The sequence below is a fragment of the Bicyclus anynana genome, chromosome 17 (genome assembly GCF_947172395.1).
Source record: "Bicyclus anynana chromosome 17, ilBicAnyn1.1, whole genome shotgun sequence".
NCBI lineage: Eukaryota > Metazoa > Arthropoda > Insecta > Lepidoptera > Nymphalidae > Bicyclus > Bicyclus anynana.
The window spans coordinates 6,273,383-6,294,070 of NC_069099.1; the positions used below are offsets into that span (position 1 = coordinate 6,273,383).

Here is a 20,688-nt window from a genome sequence, read left to right on the forward strand (position 1 = left end):
ATTCTCATCAATAGACAAAAGGTAACTGCTGTAAATCGTTGACGAGTTCCATGGTCTGTGTTTCGGCTCCATCATCAGACTAACTCCAGACCTTCATAAAATTGTAGTGTTTTAAAATACAAACACTAACAAATGCACTAGCCGTCTCTACAATTTTCGAAAGTTCACCTCGATTTCTCCAGGATGCCATCATCAAATCCTGACATGAAAAAAATGGGACCACCCTGGAATCGAACCCTTCAAAACAAAAAAAGTATTTTAAAATCGGTCCATAAATGAAGGAATTATCGCTAGACATACATAAAAAAAAGAACCTCCTCCATTATGGAAGTAAGTCGGTTAAAAATGTTGGTCTTGACGTCTACCTTTCGTGTCCAGGGATGGCTCAACAGCATAATCTTCATCGGCATGATGGCGGGCGCGTACGCGTGGGGCTCCGTGGCGGACTCGCTCGGCCGCAAGCGAGTGCTCATCGCCATCTCCATCATCAACGCGCTGGCCATCGTCGCCTCCTCCTTCAGCCAGAACTACGAGCTCTTCATGCTCTTCCGCTTCATCAATGGCGCTGCGTGAGTACTTTTCTGTTCAACAACATAACACACAAGACAACAACAATATTTTATTTTAGAGATAGGGCACTAGCCCATGAGTCGGACAAATATACACAATTGTCTTAATTTTATTTAATCGCTTTCGGTTGTTAAACAACGAACGTGATTTAAACAAATAATACCTAAATATTGTCTACAATATTGAGTTGTGTGTTCAGGAAGTGTAAAAACTATATAAACTTACATGTATAATGTAAAGTAAACACAAAATTATGCATGTGTGCGCTCAGTGGAGTAGCTAAATTCGGATCACTTTTTGCGGTGAGGATTTTGTAGGCACGTAACATATGTGTTGTATAAAATATCGTTGGCGCCAAAGTTCAAACGTTAGTAACGATGTTCAAAATCTAAAAGAGAATCAAGTATACTGCACTACGAAAAGTTAGTTACTTAATCCGAATATTTAATTATGGGGGGTAGTACTGTAAAATAACACTTGACACAAGTGCTGCTGAAGTGATAGCTTCTGGTGACGCATTATGAAGGACCTTTTTCATATAAAATATCTACCTATCATATAAAATATCACTTTGCCTCTACCTACCCTATAACTATTACTTCCGTCCATTGAATAAAATTTATAATTGTATTATTGCTTTGCAGTTTGGGAGGATCAGGTCCCGTTATCTGGTCGTACTTCGCAGAATTCCAGCCGAAAAAGAAGCGTGGAGCCATGTTGAGTTTCATGGCGGCTTTCTGGACTCTCGGTAACCTGTTCGTAGCTGGTCTCGCCTGGGTCATCATTCCTAGTGGTAAGAAAATTTAAACTTTACTTTTCTAATTTAAGTACCTTCATTTATAACTTTTAATTTTCCTCTGGACGTTGCCCTGTTCGAAACATTAACTTGATGATATTAGTTCTCGAGATTTCAAATATCTATTCCATACAAAATTATCCGATAGTTACATTTCTTCATAGTTTTTTTTTTGATGCTTAGATACTTACAGTCAGTTTCTTCATGTAAAGCTAAAGTAACAGTAAAAGTAGTAAGTAGTAAAGAAGACTTTATTTTTCAGTGAATAAGACCGTCACTTTTGATTTATGACGTTACTTTGACTGTTACTTGCGATGAAGAAACTGGCCGTAAATCTGCAATTCGAGGTGAAAATCAAAGATAATAAAAATTGGTTCAGCTGTCCTTACATATTAATGGTGTAGCGATATATTTCTACATTATTTGGTTTCTTTAATAATTTAAACCACATTTCCATAATTTTCAGAGATCGGAGGAGAAACCGGAGGGTTTGTTTACAATTCGTGGCGAATCTTCCTCTTGGTGATGTCACTGCCTTCCTTCTTGGTAGCAGCACTCTTGTTCCTTCTGCCAGAATCCCCCAAGTTTTTAATATCCACGGGAAGACATGACGAGGCCTTAGAAGTATTCCGTGGCATATATATGATGAACACAGGCCGGGACAAGGATCTTTATCCTGTAAAACAAATTCTTGTAGAAGAGCCCGTTCACCGTAAACCGGAGAAGGTCGTAGAAGTTAAAGAATCAAAGTCCAAGTTGAAGAAAATGATGGGAGACATCGTGGAACATAGCAAACAGCTGTTCGTACCGCCGATACTAAAGTTTACTGCGATCTCCATAACAATCAACTTCACATTCCACATAGGGTAAGTTTTTAAACATTTTCGTTCTCAAATAACTGAACACATTAGATTTAAATGTCTTATGAACTTTTCAGTAAACTAAAAGACTTTACTTATTCGTTCGTTCGACTGCCTAACAAGACCAACGTGTCTACTGATTTGCGTGTCCAGTTAAGAATCGGTCCAATTTGATTGTTGGTCGGGATTTTATTATTGCCAAGAAGTTCTAAATATCAATTATGATATTTAGAACTTCTGATTATTACATATTTAGAACAGCCCTGATGTTTTACTTAAGTATAAGTTAGTGGTCTCAGACCCCATTTCACGCAATACGAATTATGTTGTTCCCCTTTAAGATCTCTAACAGCAGTAGTACCAAAATAAAACAGAATATATATCTATCATTCTAATCCTGCTTACTCTTAGCAAAGTGGTAGATCAAAACTCCAAACTCTCTTGTTGGAGGGAATAGGAATGCGCTTAAACTATATATTACTAATAGACCGATTATAATCTTTCCAGATACTACGGTCTGATGATGTGGTTCCCTGAAATGTTCAACCGGTTCGACGAATGGTCCAGAACGCACGACAACGCTGAAGCAGACATCTGCCAGGTCACTGCCTACGTCACGCAGTTCGGCACACACTCCACGGAGGCGCGCTGCGACTCGCACATACACTCAAATGTGTTTATGGACTCTTTGATCACCGTCGCCGCTGCTATACCATCGAACATCTTCGCTGTTCTGGGAATGGATCGATTAGGAAGGAAGTTCTTCTTAGGTAAGCTCTTCACATCGAAACGAAGGATATTTCCCAGCTCCCCTGCTTCATAATACTGTGTTTCACAATCTTCTTCCTGACATAACAGCAAGATGCCGTAAGTGGAATATCTACATAGTTGAGATCCAGGTGAACCGCAACAAACTTTGTGCATACTACGTTTCTAATTGCTAATGTGTGCAAATAGTAGTTAATTCGTATTCGTGTTTTAACCAAACTTGCCAAAATTGCCAAAAGTTCAAAAATTACCATATTCTTTACCATAAAAAAAAAATTACTTCGTTTGACCTTTGTTTTGTAATGTTGCTCGTGGTATAGGCACAAACGAAGAACCAAAAGGCTTAGAACGAATATCATAACAATATCATGATCATTATCAGCCGATGGACGTCCATTGCAGGCTTTTTGTATGTATGTGTGGGGTAATCTCATTCCGATGTTGTAAGGCGAGGATACAGGCCTCGAGGCATTGCCTCCTTGCCTGGGTACGTCGCAGGGGAATTTACTCCTCCTGTTAGGTTCTTCCAAATCTTTCCGGGGTTGAGGCCTTGCAGCCTATGGACACTCTTCCATGTTGGGAGCCCCAGGAGGACAAATAAAAGACTTAAGCACTGCTTGACTGTTCTATTTGTTAATATTTATAAAAATTATTAAACAAGCCATATATTTAAGAGTCGGTACAAGTATGGAACAAGCAGATCACTTGAAGATAATATGACACTTGAATGTCCGAGAGTGACAGTGTCAAAAACATCATCCACAGCCACAGACAATAGAACCTTATCACTGGCCACCACTGTACCATAGACATGTATTCTTGTAATATTTAATAGGAGATCCTGACCAAGTGCCCCGCGCGGTTTTTGATTGTTGGCTATACTGCTGCTCTGCTTTTTCCTTTTCCTAACAATTTAATAATTTTTATATTTTTTTCCAGTTTTCGCGACATTCTCCGCGGGCATGTGCTCTGCGGCGATGTACTTCGTGTACAACAAGACGAACAACCTCATCGTGAGCGCCGTGTTCAGCTCCGTCATTTCCTGCGGGAACGCCTCGCTTGACTGCCTCATCACCGAGGTCTTCCCCACCAACTTACGGTAACTATAACTAAGCAACAGTTCTTTCGAGTTTACTAACTAACAAGCGCTCCTTTATTACATCCAAGCAGCTACCATGGTAACACAGAGTCCTAGGTCCTATGGAAGGAAAGTCGTTAATGTTACAGAACCGTGCAACAGAGATATAGCTTGGCAAGTTTGTTGATGACACTCTCATGATATGCGGGCGGCGGGAGGAAAGGAATCCGCAGGTGTGAAGTCGTACGCGCGGAGCAGAGGAAGGACTGGTATGAAGTCGTGCGCAATCATCATCGCTACCCCCCTCCCGGCCCGTCGGAATTGTTACGAACGAATTTGCCAAACTATAATTTTTCTTTTAAGCCGTCGGACCTGTAGCGCTATTCTGCAACGATTTTTTTTATAATTCGTCAGTTTTTTCGAATTCGGCTCTATCTCTCTCTATCTACAGTATCGTCTTAGACAGGGAGTGTAGACGCGAATTCGAAACTCAGACTGACGATTTATATTCACATCGTTACAGAATGTCACTGCTGGCCTGTTGGTCTTTATAATTTTTAACTACACTAAGCATTACATAGTGAATGTTACAGATTCAAATCCATGATAATGGTAATTAATCATAAAAATGGTTACAGAAAGACTAAATTTAAATTTACTTAGTAACGGTCTATGTAGGCCTATTCGAAGTGGATAAGTATTAAGTAGTTTGGGGATAAGCTCAATAAAATACTCTCAAAAATCTTATAACGCTCTCCGTGTACAATACAACAACGCATTCAGGGTGCTGATGGGGTTGCCCCGCTTTTGTAGCGCATCGGGGATGTTCGCGGATGCGCGTGTTGACTGTTTTTACGCCACAATGCGCAAACGTTGTGGATCCTTGTTGCGTAGGGTGCGGGGCGGCACCAACAGCATTCTTGCAATGATTGCGAGCAGGTCGGACTGTAAATATGTGAATCACTGCTGTTCCATGTCAAATGGATTGGAGCGGCAGTGACACACATATTACTAGTACGATATATTTAATAGAATAAGTTTGCTATAGTTTATAAGTTACTAACACATTCTATTTTTACTAACACAATTATGAGCCTATTGAAGCTTGAAATAAATAAATTATTATTATATTATTAATATTACTATGTTGTTAATTTCAGAGCAACCGGTGTGGCGGTATCCATGGTAGCGGCCAGACTGGGCGGCATCATCGGCAACGTGGTGATTGCTGCGCTACTCGACACCTACTGCCCGGCGCCCACGTTCATAGTCGCCGTGCTGCTGGCCAGCGGCGGGCTCATGTGCCTCTTCCTACCCAACACTACCCGACAAGCACTGCAATAACGGATAAAAACGTTCCACGTTCAAAAATCCTGGACATTTAAAGCCAAACTGTGCGCCATGTTTATCCATAAACAATTTAAAAGTGAAGATAGAAAACGCATGTCATTTCATCGGACGCCCACGTTGAATTCACTTTTTCACAAATCCAGCGGGAGCCATGTATTTTTCTGGGATAAAAAGTAGCCTGTGTGTTAATCCAGAGTAAAATCTATTTTAATTCTAAATTTCAGCCAAATCGCCGCAAGACTGACAAAGTTTCATACAAACTTTCATCCTTTTGGGGGTAGAATTGATTTTTTCAGCCCGATCCGTCCAGTGGTTTGCGCTGTGCGTTGATAGATGACTATGTTAGTCAGTCACCTCTGAGTTTATATAGGTATATTTAAATTATGTATTTTTTTGTAAGCTTATTAATCAACTTTAATGTCACTAAAAGCAATTTAAAATTGTTATTAGGTGTAAAATGACTGGCGATTTATTTTGGTCATTTTTATTTTTGTTTGTTGATAAACATTGCACAGCAAGTCTGGTTTTATTATAGATATGTTCGGGGGTTTACCTGAATTATCTAATAAATATATTATTATTAATGCCAAAAATATCATTAGCAATAAAAAATAACGTGAGTAGAACGTAGTTTCTAACTACTAATTTTGTTATCTACTGTAGGTACCTACCTATTCTTAAAATGCATGTTTCATACAGTGTCTCTGTCTACAAATTATTATTCTATTTTAAATATTTTTTTATTTAAATAGTTAGGTACATTTGTACAAAATAAATAAATAAGTTAAGTAAATGTATTTCTGCTGTAGGTATAATTGTTTTTTTTTTATTTGAAATATAACAAAATCATATTAAATAGGTAGGTATTTGGCCAATTCAAACAATTTATTATTAAAAAAATATTAATACAAAATTATATAACTTTTTTGCTCATGTAATAAATAAATTTCATTTTTCTTTGTTAATAGTTTATTAACGTGGAATTGTTTAATGTTCAAGTGAGAAACAGAATAGATATATATCATTTTTATCGCACAAGTCAAATATGTAGATAGATAATTTGATCATTATTATTTTGTACAATACTTTTGTTGTAATTTAATATGTGCTTTTAATTTATAAATTAAATAAGAGCAATTATTTTCATAGATTGTAAATTAACTGATCAAGTGTGTAAGTTACACATTCATAAAGTAGGATTCCGTAGATATGTTAATAAAGAAAACTTTTATTGAAATTATAACATGGTTGTTTTTATATATTTTGTTCCATGTAGTGTAGCTACCTATATTAAATGTACATCAATTATTTTTACCTGGCAACTTAACGCAATAAAACTGCTTGATTAAGTAGTGCTGTCTTTGACTATTTTTCTATATATTGGTCTGAGAGTGCTGCAAGCGACATACATTACTTTGCACTGAAAGCGCAGACAGCAAAAACTTCGACTGATTGGCGTGTCGTCATGAGTCATAAATATACGATTTTGACATAAACACAACACTGAATTATTAAATTATTATATTAATAATAATTAATAATTTTATTAAATTAATAATTATATTAAATTAATAATTAATAATTTTATTGAATTAATAATTAATTATTTTATTAAATTAAATAAGAATATTTCAAGCAAATATAATTTTCAATGTTTATTCTTGATTGGGCCATCGTTTTGCTTGTCTTTTTTGTAAGAAGTGCGATGGATACTTGCTATCTGTCTATTTACTTTTCGGTCTACGATGAAAACAATACATTTTTCTAGTTTTCCAAGCGTTTGCAATTGTAGAAAGAGAATCGACATGCCACTTGGCTAGGGGGCAGTTCAGGGAATTGCAACTTTATAGCGGACTAGAAGTTTGGTCAGTTCGGCCAACACACATCTTTTGTACATTCAAAACAAATAGGATACTATTGTTGAGTAGCTACATTTTAAATATCGTAAGCATTAAGTAATATGAAATGGAAAATAAAATGATACTTCATATTTTATTGTATTAAATTACTTTAAATTAAGGTTTAAATAAAAGTAAGATATTGAATAAAGTTTTATTTATTAAAACCTTAAAATACACAGAAGTATTATACTAAAGGCGCCATTTTTAGGGTTCCGTAGTCCACAAGGAACCCTTATAGTTTCGCCGTCTGTCTGTCTGTGCGTTCGTCTGTCTGTCTGCGGTTTAGCGCAGTGACTAATACTACTAGAAAGCTGTAATATAGCATAAGTATGTACATTTAAAATGTGAAGTCGTAGAATAAAAACTTTTTTAGGGTAGGTACCTCCCCTACATGCAAAGTGGGCTTGAATTTTTTTACTCGACTATCCCATAGTGTGGGGTATCGTTGGCTAGGGGTCTTTAAAAGATACGGGGTGTTTGCTAACATTTTTTTTCATTAAGGCATCCATTTGTAAAGTATTAAGTGCTAATTTTTGTATTTACCAGCTAAATACGTAAATAATTATCAAAAATAGAATTATATAATAAAATTTAAAGGAAAATCAACAGCTGAGTAGCAATTGCCATTTAAAGAGTTGACATACTTAAAAACGTACTCTGAGCATGAACATTTCGTACACATCTCGTGGTTAAGTATGTAGGTAAAGTTGATAAATTGTTAAATTTATAAAGCTGAAATTCGGCATTGGTATGTATATATACGTCAATAGTGAAAAAGAAAAAAAAATGAGGTACTTACCCTAAATGCAAAGTAAGGATGAATTATTTATTCGTCTATCCCGTTGTGTGGAGTATCGCTATCGGTATTTTTGTACATTATAAGGGTTTGAAGTGCTAATTTCATCTACGGAACCCTACACTGCGCGTGGCCTGACACGTACTTGGCCTGTTTTTTTTTTATAATCGATCTAGATTCTGACATAGATCACTCAAACAAATTAACATTATGTGCCTCTGACAATATTGAATGTTAATTCAACAAATATTGTACTTGCTTAAAAATAACACTAATATATAGTATACATTTAGCTATATTAAAAAAAACTCATAACCAAAAGATTGTGATTGACATAATTTTCACAAAAACAAAATGCGGGTACAAACAACAGTTTATCTCGTCCACTGCGTTCAAATTAGGATAATTATAATATTTATTACTTAAAAGATCGCTAAACGTTATAAAAATATTATAATATACCTAACCTATAATATATTACAATTGGGAATCAACAATACATAATTCAATTTTTACAATCACAGTTCTAACTCTAATTTCTGTGCAGTAATGCATTTGATATTTGATTGAATGAGAAATCCGTACATTATGAACATACAACATAAATTCTTATCTGATTTCATATATTATATTTACACAGCAATCTACACCTGCACGTTTAAAACGCCAGTAAAATTCTCCAAAACAAACTTCACTAACATTTATTTATTACATTACCAAGTAATAAATCATCAGTTACGATTTTCAGACAAATCAAAAGAAAAAAAATATTTTTAAACTTAATCTATTGCACTTTTAGTATCAGATTATTAGCACTACTAATAAATATTTTGTGAACTGTCGCCGAAATCGATCACAAACAAGTTCAACACGGAAATATTTCATCCATCAATATCCAATATCCATCAAAGTAAAACAGTGGGTATTTATTTAGGTTTAACTATCGGGAGAAATGTCCTTTGCGGATAATTGCATTACTGGTTGTAAAGGGATTTCGGCTGAGGTCTCCGAGGTGTCAGAACAGGGAGTCAAGAGACGCCGAGACCATTGTGCACTGTCTTCAGTCTCAGACTCCCGTACATCGATCGAAGATGGCGATCCAACAGTGGACTCTACTGAAGAAATGGTCCTATCCGCGACCTCATCTGTCAAAATAGGCATAGACTTCCCAACTGCATCTTCTTCCGTAAGAAGTGGCATTGATATCGGGCCAACTACAGACACTTCCATCTGTTCTGTCGTTGCAAAAGTCATTTCTGTGTTAGGCGAAGGCAATAATGGTGCACCGTAATTGTTATTACTCAAAGGGTCTGTTGTTTTAGGTGCTATTCGCGGATCGGTCACCGTGATCGGCAGTTCGAGGGATGTCGGCACCGTGAGTGGCGTCACACCGATCACAGCTAATCCGTCTTCTATAGTAGAAGGCATCGCTGGTTCACTGTCAACTTTTGATGGCACTTCAACCGGTGTCATTATCGGTTGATTGAGTGTCGTACTTGTCTCAGAGACGCGACAGTGAACCGATACGTTAGCGTTTAGGTCCCTGAAATCTGGTGCATTATCGCCTGCTGTGTCAGCATGAAACACGTCACTGTTCGCTAGTGCCGCTTCTAAAATATCTCTGCGCTCTGGTTGAGCGAGTACTGGCAACGGCTCTGGCATCGGCACTAGCTGATTATTCTCGAGAACTAACGGTCGGTTATCTATTACGGTGAAGGTTCCATTTTCTTCCACGCAAAGATAAAATGATCCTGGTGGACCACCGAAATGTTCTCCGGGCACTGCCAGCAGTTGTCCCGGGTCTGACAGAGGAGCAGGAGCTTGAGCGGGAATTTCTGGTTGTACGAGCCTTGAATCTTGCTTTGCGATCGCTGTTGAGGGTAATAGTTCTTCTATATTATCCAAGTCTGAATAGTTTGTGGATGATGCACTGCTAAGTGTACTAGGGGCGTTTGCTATAGCAGAAGGATACGTATTAGACAGAGGTGTCAGAGCAGGTATTGGAGTTATCGTTGTGATTGAAGGTGCTATGGCTATCTCGTGTTTTACTTTTTTTGGTGGTGTTGGCGCATCGTTAACAGATTTTCTAACTCTCTGCTTCGGACCAGCCGGTACAACAACTGTTTCGTTGGAAGGGATCGCAATTGATTTTTGGACCTTGTGTTTCTCCTGAGGTGCGGCTTTCTGTATGATTTGCCCTGTCCTTTGTAAGTGTTCAAATTGTGCAGCAGTTAACTGCATAACCGTTCCAGATTTCTGTTGTAAAAATATTAAACGCTCTGGTGTATTTTTCTGTACAGTTTGAACTAGTTTTTTGGGTTCAGCTGCCAGTATTCGCTTTGGAGCTGGTCTTATTTCTGGCATTGGAGCTATATTTTGAGTAGGGGTAGCGATGCGACCGCCAACAATAAGTTGTCCTTTCGAAGTAATAATAGCACTTTTCTGTTTAGAGACAATCCGTGTTGGAGTTTTATTTTGGATAGTTGTAGCTTTCTGAGCGGCACTTGCGCCTGATGTTACACGATGCGTAACCGTTTTTAGTTGAGGTACGTTCTGTTGTTTATTAGGAAATAAAATTTTTTCGTGTTCAGGAGTAAGAACTATTCTAGATTGAGCACCTTGAGCATTTGTGATTATCATAACAGTATTACCCGGTGCACTTACATCAGGTGTGGGTGGTAAAAGTTTGGCAGCAACTGGTTTGTTATCCGATACATTTAAGGGTGTTTCTGCTCCTTTTCCAACGAGCACGTGCGCTTTTCCTGTTTGTGGGTCTATAACAATCTTTTGTGTTTTACCAGGCCGAGGAGAACTTTGCGTAGGTAAAATAATAAATTTTTCTCCCTTAGCACTACTTTGAGGCGCAGCCTGTATTATAGTTTGTGGTTGCTTAATTTCTTTCACAGGGGGTTCCGGTTTTGTCATGATGATTTTTTGTTTTCCAGTCACCTTATCTATCACTAGCATAGGCTTAGCACCTCGTAACTTAGATGATTTAGTTAGTATGTTAGGTGTAGTAATTTTGCTAACTTCATTACTTGAATTCATCAACAAAGTTTTGATTTCTGATTTAGTAGACTGCACCGCATTTATAGCCATTTTTTCATTTTCCAATACGCCTTGTTTGGTTTTCAAAATTTTAGGGGTATTATTTGAATGGCTTATTATATTACCATCTGTCATTACTATAGGCATTTTTTCAATACTTTCTGGTGTTAGAATATCATCGGAAAGAACAACCGGCATAGAATTTATATCAAATATAGAATCATCTTTTTTCAATTCTTGTGTTCTTTTACTTTCTGGGATGGATATGACAGATTTAAGGGCTGATGTTTGGAGTGGAGGCTTAATTTTTTGTAGTTTCGACATTGGTTTAGATATTTTTCTAATCTTTTGTTGAATTATAATTGTATTACCTTCCCCTGTCGGAGGTGGCTCTGGCGTAGTCTGTATTGTGTATGTTTGTACAGGAGATCCATCTAGTGCTGGCTTACTTGTACGAGATAAAATAATTTTGTCAGGAGTTGATACTTCAGTAATATTATTTAGAAGAGTTTTATTTGGAGCAGTGCGACGAATAATTATTTTTTGTTTAGGTGATTGAAGTTTAGGTTTTACTATCGATTTTCCAACTTCAAAGTTTAAAATTTTTTCTTTTCCAGGCATGATAACTTGTTTTTTGATGGACGACACTTTTGGTACACAAGGCTCTTCCAAAATTTTCAATAGTTTTGACGAACGTGAATCAAATTCTATTGACTTTTGTTGTGGCAATAAATTTTGTTTAAACTCGTTCGTATTGTTGGTAATTTTATGATCTACTTCACTATTGATTTTTGTCATCAGTTCACGACTAGATTTTGTAGACATTCCGCCAATCATGTTAACGTCATCCTCAGTATGTCGAAGAATACTCAATATTTCTTTAGTATTTGGCTGTTCAATATCAGGAATTTTTATCTTATGGTCAATTGATTCAGACATTTGCACCAAAGATTTTGCAGCATTCAAATTTTCACATTTCTCTTGTTCCGTCTCAAACCGAGATTTTATATTATCATTAGATGCAGTATGAAAATTCTCTTGGAGTGACGTGATACTACCCGAATTTATATCTTCTATGATATCGTGTTTGCTAATATTTTTAAACGAATTTTCATTATTAAGTTGAATATCCTCCGAAGCTACATCCATTAAAGTATTGTTTTCTATATGGTTCACGGATGATTTCTTATGAAGAGTGGTTGTCGGTAAATTAATAAGTGCTTCAGCTATCTGTAGATCCGACTCTGAAAGGGTAGTATCTGAAGGATAACATTCATTCAAATCTTTTGAAACAACGTCTGGAATGGTGTCATTATCAGATGGCAAAACATGGCCGACAACATCCTCATTTTCGATCTTAGAAAGTAAAGTATGGCTTGCTTGCCCCTCAGATTCATTTTTGGAAGGCAGCGAAACGGTGTCTGCAATATCATTATTTAAGTTTATTGTATCACTTCCTACCTCATCAATATCATTTTTAGAAGGTAAACTATGGGTTACGTCATTAACAGGGTTTTTTATTATTTCTTCAATTGGATTTTTAATTACTTCTTCAATTGTGTTATCATTGACCTCTTGAATTGGGTTTTCAATTATCTCTTCAATTGGGTTTTCATTTAGCTCTTCAATTGGGTTTTCATTTATCTCTTCAATTGGGTTCTCAATTATCTCTTCAATTGGGTTTTCATTTAGCTCTTCAATTGTGTTTTCATTTAGCTCTTCAATTGGGTTTTCATTTACAACAGGAGCGTCCTGAACATCAATAATACAATCGGAATTATTGCTAGGTTCTGGCAATACGGTCGAAAAATTATTACTTTCCTCGTCTGTCGTATCAACATTTAGTTTTGTATTAGGCTGTGCAACAGCACATTCTGAACCTGTTGAAATCAAATTTTTATCATTATTTTCATCAATAGGTTGATAACTTGTACTAAAGCCGTTTAAACTGCTGTTGTCTTTAATGTCCTCTTCAAACAAATCTTCAGGAGGATCATCACTTATTACTTTCGTTACTCTATCTGTTTCCCGAGATACACTCAACAGTGCATCGACAGCTGACGCAGTAGATTCATTAATATGTTCATATGACACATATGTCTTTTCGAGTTCATATGACTTTTCCAAATCACTTGACTTAAATTTTATTACTGAATTATTATCAGTTTCTAGATTTGTTTTACTCTTTTCATCCTCTATTAGAGATTCTTCTTCGTTGTTTTGTGTTGTCTTGTTTATTTCAGGGTTTAAATTTTTATTACTAATATCTTCTTTATCTGTATTATGTACTTTAGGTATATCTGTACTTACACATATTTCGTCACTTTTCTCGAGCTTTCTATTAGTTATTATGTTTTGTTCAATTTCACTTGTTAATGATGTAACAGAGTTTTCTTTTTCTTCAGCTTGATTGGGAATATTCGTTGATTCCAGATTTGAATTATAAATGTTGAAAACTGAATCCTCTTTAAACTTATCTAAATGATATTTTTCCTTTTCTCGGAGTTGGGCAGCTTCAGCTTTCATTTTCTTTAACTGAATTTTTGGTGCTAAGCGAGCAACTTTCACATGTTCAATTGGAGGCGAAATTCGTATCTCAAGCGGAGAAACTACATCTGAACCATTTAATTCACTTTCTGTCAAATCCATTCTTTCAGCAGCGTTTAACTGTTCTGCTACATATTTACCTATTGCGTCTTGACTTCTTGAGTGTCGGCTCCGAAAAAATGTCTTCGTTTTAAATATTGTTTTAGGTGGTGGAGTGTCACTTGAGGTTTTTTTTTCAGGTGAACTTAGATTTTGTGGTTTCTCTAACTGTTTATCGGGGGATTTGACGATTGAAGGCTCCGGAAAATTTTCCTCTACTTTCAAAGGTTCAGGCGCCGATGGCAATTCTGGGACAGTTGTTTTGTTAAGTAATTCTGCCACTTCTCTTGCCATTTCATCATCATCAATACTGATACTTTTAGTTTCACTTTTTCTTTTAGATGGATTTTTCACACGTGGTATTTTTCTACCAATATCAGCTTCAACAGGCCAATCTTCATCCTCACAAAATTCATATTTAGAGTCACTTGAAGATTCTGGTTTTTCAGCAGCAGTAGTACTACTAGTAGTCGTAGCAGTAATAGTAGTGGTCGTAGTAGTAGTAGATTCAAATTTCTTTTTCGAAAACGTCAGAGTTTCCTCAGGAATCTCTGCCCTGGGCAATTCAGCAGGAGTTGGAACTGCTGGCGATTCTGCTGCTACAGGAACCTCCGGTGATCTTGCCATCACCATTGCAGCAGATTCATCATTTGATTCTTCATCTCCATCGTCCCAGTCAGCCAAAAGGCTACTTTTAATCTCTTCATCAGTTTTCGGCTTTTTAACTTCAGTAGTAGATTCCGCTTCTGCAGCACGTTTTTTACTTTGGGACTTCTTGAGTACTTTTTCAGGTTTTTCTTGCCGTGGCTTTCTTGGTTTTGGTGTCTTGGAGGTAACAGGAGTAGATTTTGGTGTTTTATGAATAACTTTCTTTTTTATTGGAGATGGTGTATATGGAGTATATGAAATACTGTGTGTTTTATTATGTAGAATTAACACATTTAAACGTGTTGTAGTAAATTGGCAAGCATGGCATGCATATTGTCCAGCCCCTGACATTGTAGGAGTGCTTGGCACAGAAGGAGTGAAGGGTAATTCAGGTTTCTCAGGCTTGTCTACTTCATCAATTTTATTTTCAACTGGTTTATCCTGTGTCTCTGGTGGTTCAGAACCGGCGCGACTGGTAGAAGGTGTTGAAACACTTTCTGCAGGTTGATTTTGAGATGGAGTTTTTGACCCTTGTAACAATATATGTACTTTATAATTTGTCTTCCCTTGAAGCTGTAAATAATAAAAAAAAACTTATTAAAACTCATGCAGTAGTGTCAATGAATCAATCTCAAATTATGATTATTTTACAACCGACCTTTTTCATAGGTGTTGACAACTTCTGATCTGATGAACCTTTTCCTGCAAAAAAAAAATGAGATCTATAATGCAATATCGTAATTAATTAAAATAGATGTCCATGTTTTATTTTATTCTTTTTATTGTACTAATATTATTTCTTCATTTGAAGCTTCAAATCACAGACAATAAATTGTAGTACCCACTTTTAACAGTTTTGTGACTAATAATTGGTAATATTTAATATGTCAAATATTATTTAAATATAAAACAGCAGCACTTAATAGAACAATCAAGGAACAAAGCAAAAGTTTAGAAAAGCGCTGACATCAGTTTTCTACTCTCATTAAAGTGTAGATTTAAGTACCTTTTTTACTAGACAAAGGAGTTTTCTTTGGATCACCAAATAAGCCAGCATAGCTTTCTTTCTTGGTTTCTTGAAACTCATCCCGAGTTAAGATGGCAATATCACCTCCTACAGCTGTCTCAGCTCTTATGACATCTTCTGGAAACTTCTCCATGGGACCATGTTTTGTTCTATACATATCTGCAACAAAAATAATTACCAAAAATATTAATTTCAGCATTCAAAATAATAAAATGCCGATTTCAGCTACTTTACAAGAGGGATTATTTTTAATTCTCACTACTCAAGTAGCCAGTTGCACTGGTTGAACACTCAACATTCTAGCACATCATTCAGTAGTGCTAACATGAAGAGAAATAGACAAAATGTTTTCCAATGGTGACAAAGTTGTCCCAGTCCCATCTCTTTTGCCCCAATGTGATGAAAGAGATTACGTCCAGTCAATTTTATAGACTGCATATTCATGGCACAAGCAAACTATTTGGTTTACTTCCTACTTTTGTTTCAAGCGAAAATTATTTATTACTACCTGTAGGCCACTGGCCAGCATGCGGCTAATTAGGGAGAAATAGACAACGAACGACAGATTTGACACCGGCTCATCTCTTTCATCCCAACTCCCGGTATTACACTGGCTGGATAGAGATAGCGGTATTTCCGCTTTAAAATTTGTATTTTGATAAAAAAGAAATAATAATCACTAGCGGCTGCCCGCGACTTCATCCACGTGATATTCAATTCTCCACAAACCCCGCGGGAACTATGAATTTTTTCGGGTTAAAAGTACCCTATGTATTAATCCAGGGTAAATTCTATTTCCATTTTAAATTTCAACCAAACCACTACAGTAGTAGCAACATTTAAGAGTAACAAACAGTGAAACAAACATACATCCATACAAACTTTCATGTTTATAATATTAACAGGAAGTAGGATTAAGTATGTAAATTCATAAATCTATTAGCAAGGATATGGTTGGAACTTACATAGCCCTTTATTGATAAATTCATTCTTGCGGCTGCAGTTGTAATGAAAAATGCTGTTTAAATTCTTGACATATTCACTGAAATAGAAAAAATAGTTTTTATACTATTTGCAAATTATAAACACTTAAATACCCATTTACTTGCTGAATTTGGATGTGATAAGACTATTAAAAGCTGTGATAGCCCAGTAAATATGATCTCCTTCTCGCCTTTGATTCAGAGGGTGCAGGTTTGAATCCAGTTTGGTGCATGCACCTGTAACTTTTCAGCTATTAAATATAATGTGTCTCAAAAGGTGGAGAAAAAACACACTGAGGAAACCTGAGAATTTTCTTAATTCTCTCTGTGTGTAAAGTCTGCCAATCTGCATTGTTAGCGTGGTGGATTAAATTAACCTAACCCCTCTCATTCAGATAGGAGACTTGCGTTCAACACTGAACCAAACATGGCTTGTGATGATAATGAATGAGACTATTATTAAAATAAGGGTATAACTACACTAAAATTGAATGTTACTGTAACTATATATTTAAAAATTGTATACAGATTTTAAAAAATTATTTCTTATATGCATAGTGGCAAGTTACAGCTGCAGTGCCATGAATGCAGCTTGGAACCATGGTGTTTGGAAGGCTTTACAACTGAACGCCTCGCTACTAACGCTGGCCTAATGAGGATTGGCAAACTTCACATACCTATACTACAGCCTTTCTTGATAAATACTGTTTACCAACAAACACATTAAAGATTAGGGTATAAATCACTAGGTATTTCACACCTAATAATAATTATAATTAACATGTTCTTAAATTATTGAAAATAAATTTGATTAATAAGCTTAGAACAATGGGGATGATGACTAGGTTTGAATATATTGATTTTTATGATACATTCGGGTAAATAGGGGCAATGTTAACTAATTTATACATAAAAAGCAAATATTGTCTGGATATTTGCAAAATAAATGAGATTATAAAATTTCAAAAACTATTAAAAATATTTTATCGTAATTAGATGAAAATTTATACAGTTTTAGCTTCCTTACATTAAATGTGACATTTTTTAATATATGAACTATAATCATAAACGCACAAATAACAAAGATATTAGTAATTTTGTTTGAACAACATACAAATCTAACGATCATTACATTGCCTATGACATCATTATTTCGAGCCATTTTGTATGGGGCATTTTTCAGGGATCCGCAGCAGCGCCGCAAATCTGTCTCTTTAAATCCCTGTAGCTCCGAAAGTAATGATCACAGATACCCTGTTCCTTTTACAAAATTGCTTTACTATTAGTATACTCTTAATTTATATACAATTTAAAAAACTGTCATCATCCCTATTAGATATGGTTAATATATTTTATTTAGCATTTTATATATAAACCTTGCATGCGTTTCCTACCTTCATCTTTAATTTATTTGGTGGTAAACAGTATTCATCAAGAAAGACTGTTGCATAGAAACGAAGTAAGTTCTCAGGTTTCCTCCTTCACTTCTTGAGACATGTGATATTTAATTTCTTAAATTACACATGATAGAAAAGTTAGAGGTGCATGACCCTCAGAGGTCATAGGTTCAAAACCATTCCGGGGAATGCTCTAGCAACACTAATTTATTATAGGACTTTGATTGAGGACTGTTTTGTGTCGTCAACATATGGTGGACCATTGTTGTTAGCTTATTTAAAATCTACAGTGCCATTTCATGGACAGGCCTTAATTTATCCACTCCAGGGCCAAGTCTCCCTCCTTATAGGATATGGAATGTTTCTTAGTCTGGAGTTGGGAAGGTGGTTGTTAAGCCATTGGTCTCTGTTATAATAATTAGATAAATATCAGACTACAATCATTAAGGCACATTAGTCTAGTTGTTAGTGTCTTGCATGTGTCTTCCGAGTTCTGATTTTGAGGACCTGAGTAGAAGTCCTAGGTTGGCAACAAAATAAGGTTGAAAAGAAGTTTGAAACTCAATGTGTGCGAAAGCTAACGGCCCAAGGGAAGCATTGCCTCCCTGATCCGTTTGTTAATATCTTGTCCCATGCAAATATTAATGATTGATTTTAGACAAACCAGTTAAAATACAAATAAAAAGCAATGTTTATAGAAAAAAGATTCCATTGCAGTTTAAAACACAGGCAGAAAATAGGAATATAAATAGAGCGCAGCAAGCATCTCTCATGAAAAAAGTAATCTTTTACAGGATACAAATGTGCAAAATTGATGCTTTTTAACAAGAGGTTGGGTTGACGACCTGTTGGTAAAAGGCAATGGTGATATAATTATTTGTAACTATAGTATGCGCATTATCATCTGAGTCGTCCGGTCATAAAAGTCAAAAAAGATAGGAATGTGCAGCGCGCCTACCTGCGCACCCTAATTATCGATAAACGGCTACCTGCGCACGTGCTAATGATGAGTCAATAATGATTTGGACGATTCTGATTGGTCGGTTTCTAATGTAATTGCATTGCGTATTTTTTTTGCTATAAATGTGTTTACTGCAATTAAATAAATACATTCATGTGTTACTCGTTGCGCACTATGGATACTAATATATAATAAATTTGGCAGAAGACGAAGATTCTGATGATGAAGACTCAGATGAAGATTAATTTTATTTAGTTAATAATTATATAATATGAAATATGTATTATATTAAATCAAATATTGTTAATTTTTTTAATTTTGTGAACAAGATACGATAATAAACTTTACTTATCGATAATATGTCTTTCATTGTTACACCCTTCACTAGACGGCTCCATAAGACCCATAAGTGCAAGCGAGATAGATATAGAGAAATGATTTATGGCCCTAAGACTCAGTTGTTAATGCTATTAGTATAGTGGACAGTGTTACACAAATCCTGAGAGATCCACGGATTTTTCATGATGATGGATCCAAAATGCTTCAGTAGGCGCAGCATAAAGGAGGAACAAACATACACACAAACTTTCGCCTTTATAATATTAATGTGATGTGATGTATTTATAATTTTATGTATTTCTTATATGACACAGGTTTAAGAATTCACATTCAAATAAGTAATTGATCTAATATCCCTGTCTCATAATTAGAAATAGTGAACTCCGCAAAAGGAAATTAGCTGAGCTTCTGAATTATTATGGGTGCTGTACCTGTACTACATTTCTGAAACAACAGCACCTATTATTTATCTAATGTTAATGACTAACACATAAGCAAGTTCTTTGCATACAAGATCTAAATAAAAGTTCACAACAAAGAGTGTAAACATGGCATAACATTCTTATTTAGTGCCTTTTTTTATTACTAAAGCGGCAATAGCTAGGTTATAAACATTGTAAACTTACTATGAATCTTCATTAAAGAACTTCACAACAGCAATAGGGGGCTTCCGGAAGGATGGTAACAAATCTGGCGGCAACTTTTCAGGACCCACCACCTCGCCGGGCCAGAAGCAAGAGCCCAGCTTCACCCATACTATATCCCCGTCCAAATAACTTATTTCACTCTGTTCACTCATCACTACTTTACATTCAGACTTTTAAGCGACACGCACGACCATACTTCAACATATAGTTATTATAGGTCGAGTGGATGTTACCATAACATTTACCGAAGCATATGAGTATTAACTATAACACTTCGCTTGATTAATATAATAAATTATATAAAATCCGATGAACTGTGTTCTTTGATTGTCAAAATAGTGGCAAAATAGAACTTGTAAATAAATTCACCGACTGCGTACGAAATAATTTCATAGACCAGTCAAGGTGGTAGCACTGAATATTATGTCTTATTATATCTTTTGAAGATATTTTATAATACAACTGTTTTGTAAAATACAAATTTACTATTATAGTTTTTAAAAATATATGTACTTTGTGTATTTTTTGGTAGAGTTTTAATAAAAGTTAATAAACAACCAAACCGGAAAAGCATAAAAGTACAGCGTCAGCAGTTACCAACACAATAAAATTGATTTTAAATCAATTCATTGCCACTACTAAATATTATTATGCAATTTTTTAAATTATTTTGCATACATTTCCTATGTCATTATTTTTATTATACCAAAAAGAAAAAATGGTAATTCTGAAATTCTTAAAATTATTATTACATTTAACGATGAAACTTTTGATGCGACTCTTGAAGCAAAACAATCCTTGTATGAAGACAGAAGATATCCTCTTTGCAATCGGGCTTAAGCTCTATGATAAAAGTGACACTAGTGAGTTTTA

The 20,688-nt window shown here is 35.6% G+C and overlaps 2 protein-coding genes across 4 annotated transcripts in view; one reads left to right on the forward strand and one right to left on the reverse strand.

The window, feature by feature from the left end:
• The window catches only part of LOC112052444 (synaptic vesicle glycoprotein 2C), a 74,438-nt gene extending 66,967 nt beyond the window's left edge, over nt 1–7,471 (forward strand). For all 3 annotated transcript variants that reach the window (XM_052886577.1, XM_052886575.1, XM_052886576.1), the window contains exons 6-11: nt 379–569; nt 1,215–1,363; nt 1,833–2,232; nt 2,734–2,996; nt 3,934–4,093; nt 5,233–7,471. In XM_052886577.1, the coding sequence (XP_052742537.1) occupies nt 379–569; nt 1,215–1,363; nt 1,833–2,232; nt 2,734–2,996; nt 3,934–4,093; nt 5,233–5,416 (1,347 nt within the window). In that variant the 3' untranslated portion in view covers nt 5,417–7,471. The remainder of the gene's footprint in view (nt 1–378; nt 570–1,214; nt 1,364–1,832; nt 2,233–2,733; nt 2,997–3,933; nt 4,094–5,232) is intronic.
• Nucleotides 7,463–20,303, reverse strand: LOC112052448 (titin homolog). Its single transcript, XM_024091532.2, has 5 exons — nt 19,795–20,303; nt 16,454–16,530; nt 15,468–15,647; nt 15,120–15,163; nt 7,463–15,034 (listed from the first exon to the last, which is right to left on the reverse strand). Exons 1-5 carry the CDS (start codon nt 19,965–19,967, stop codon nt 9,056–9,058), a joined length of 6,453 nt encoding a protein of 2,150 aa, XP_023947300.2. The 5' UTR covers nt 19,968–20,303; the 3' UTR covers nt 7,463–9,055.
• Nucleotides 20,304–20,688: the final 385 nt, after the last annotated feature.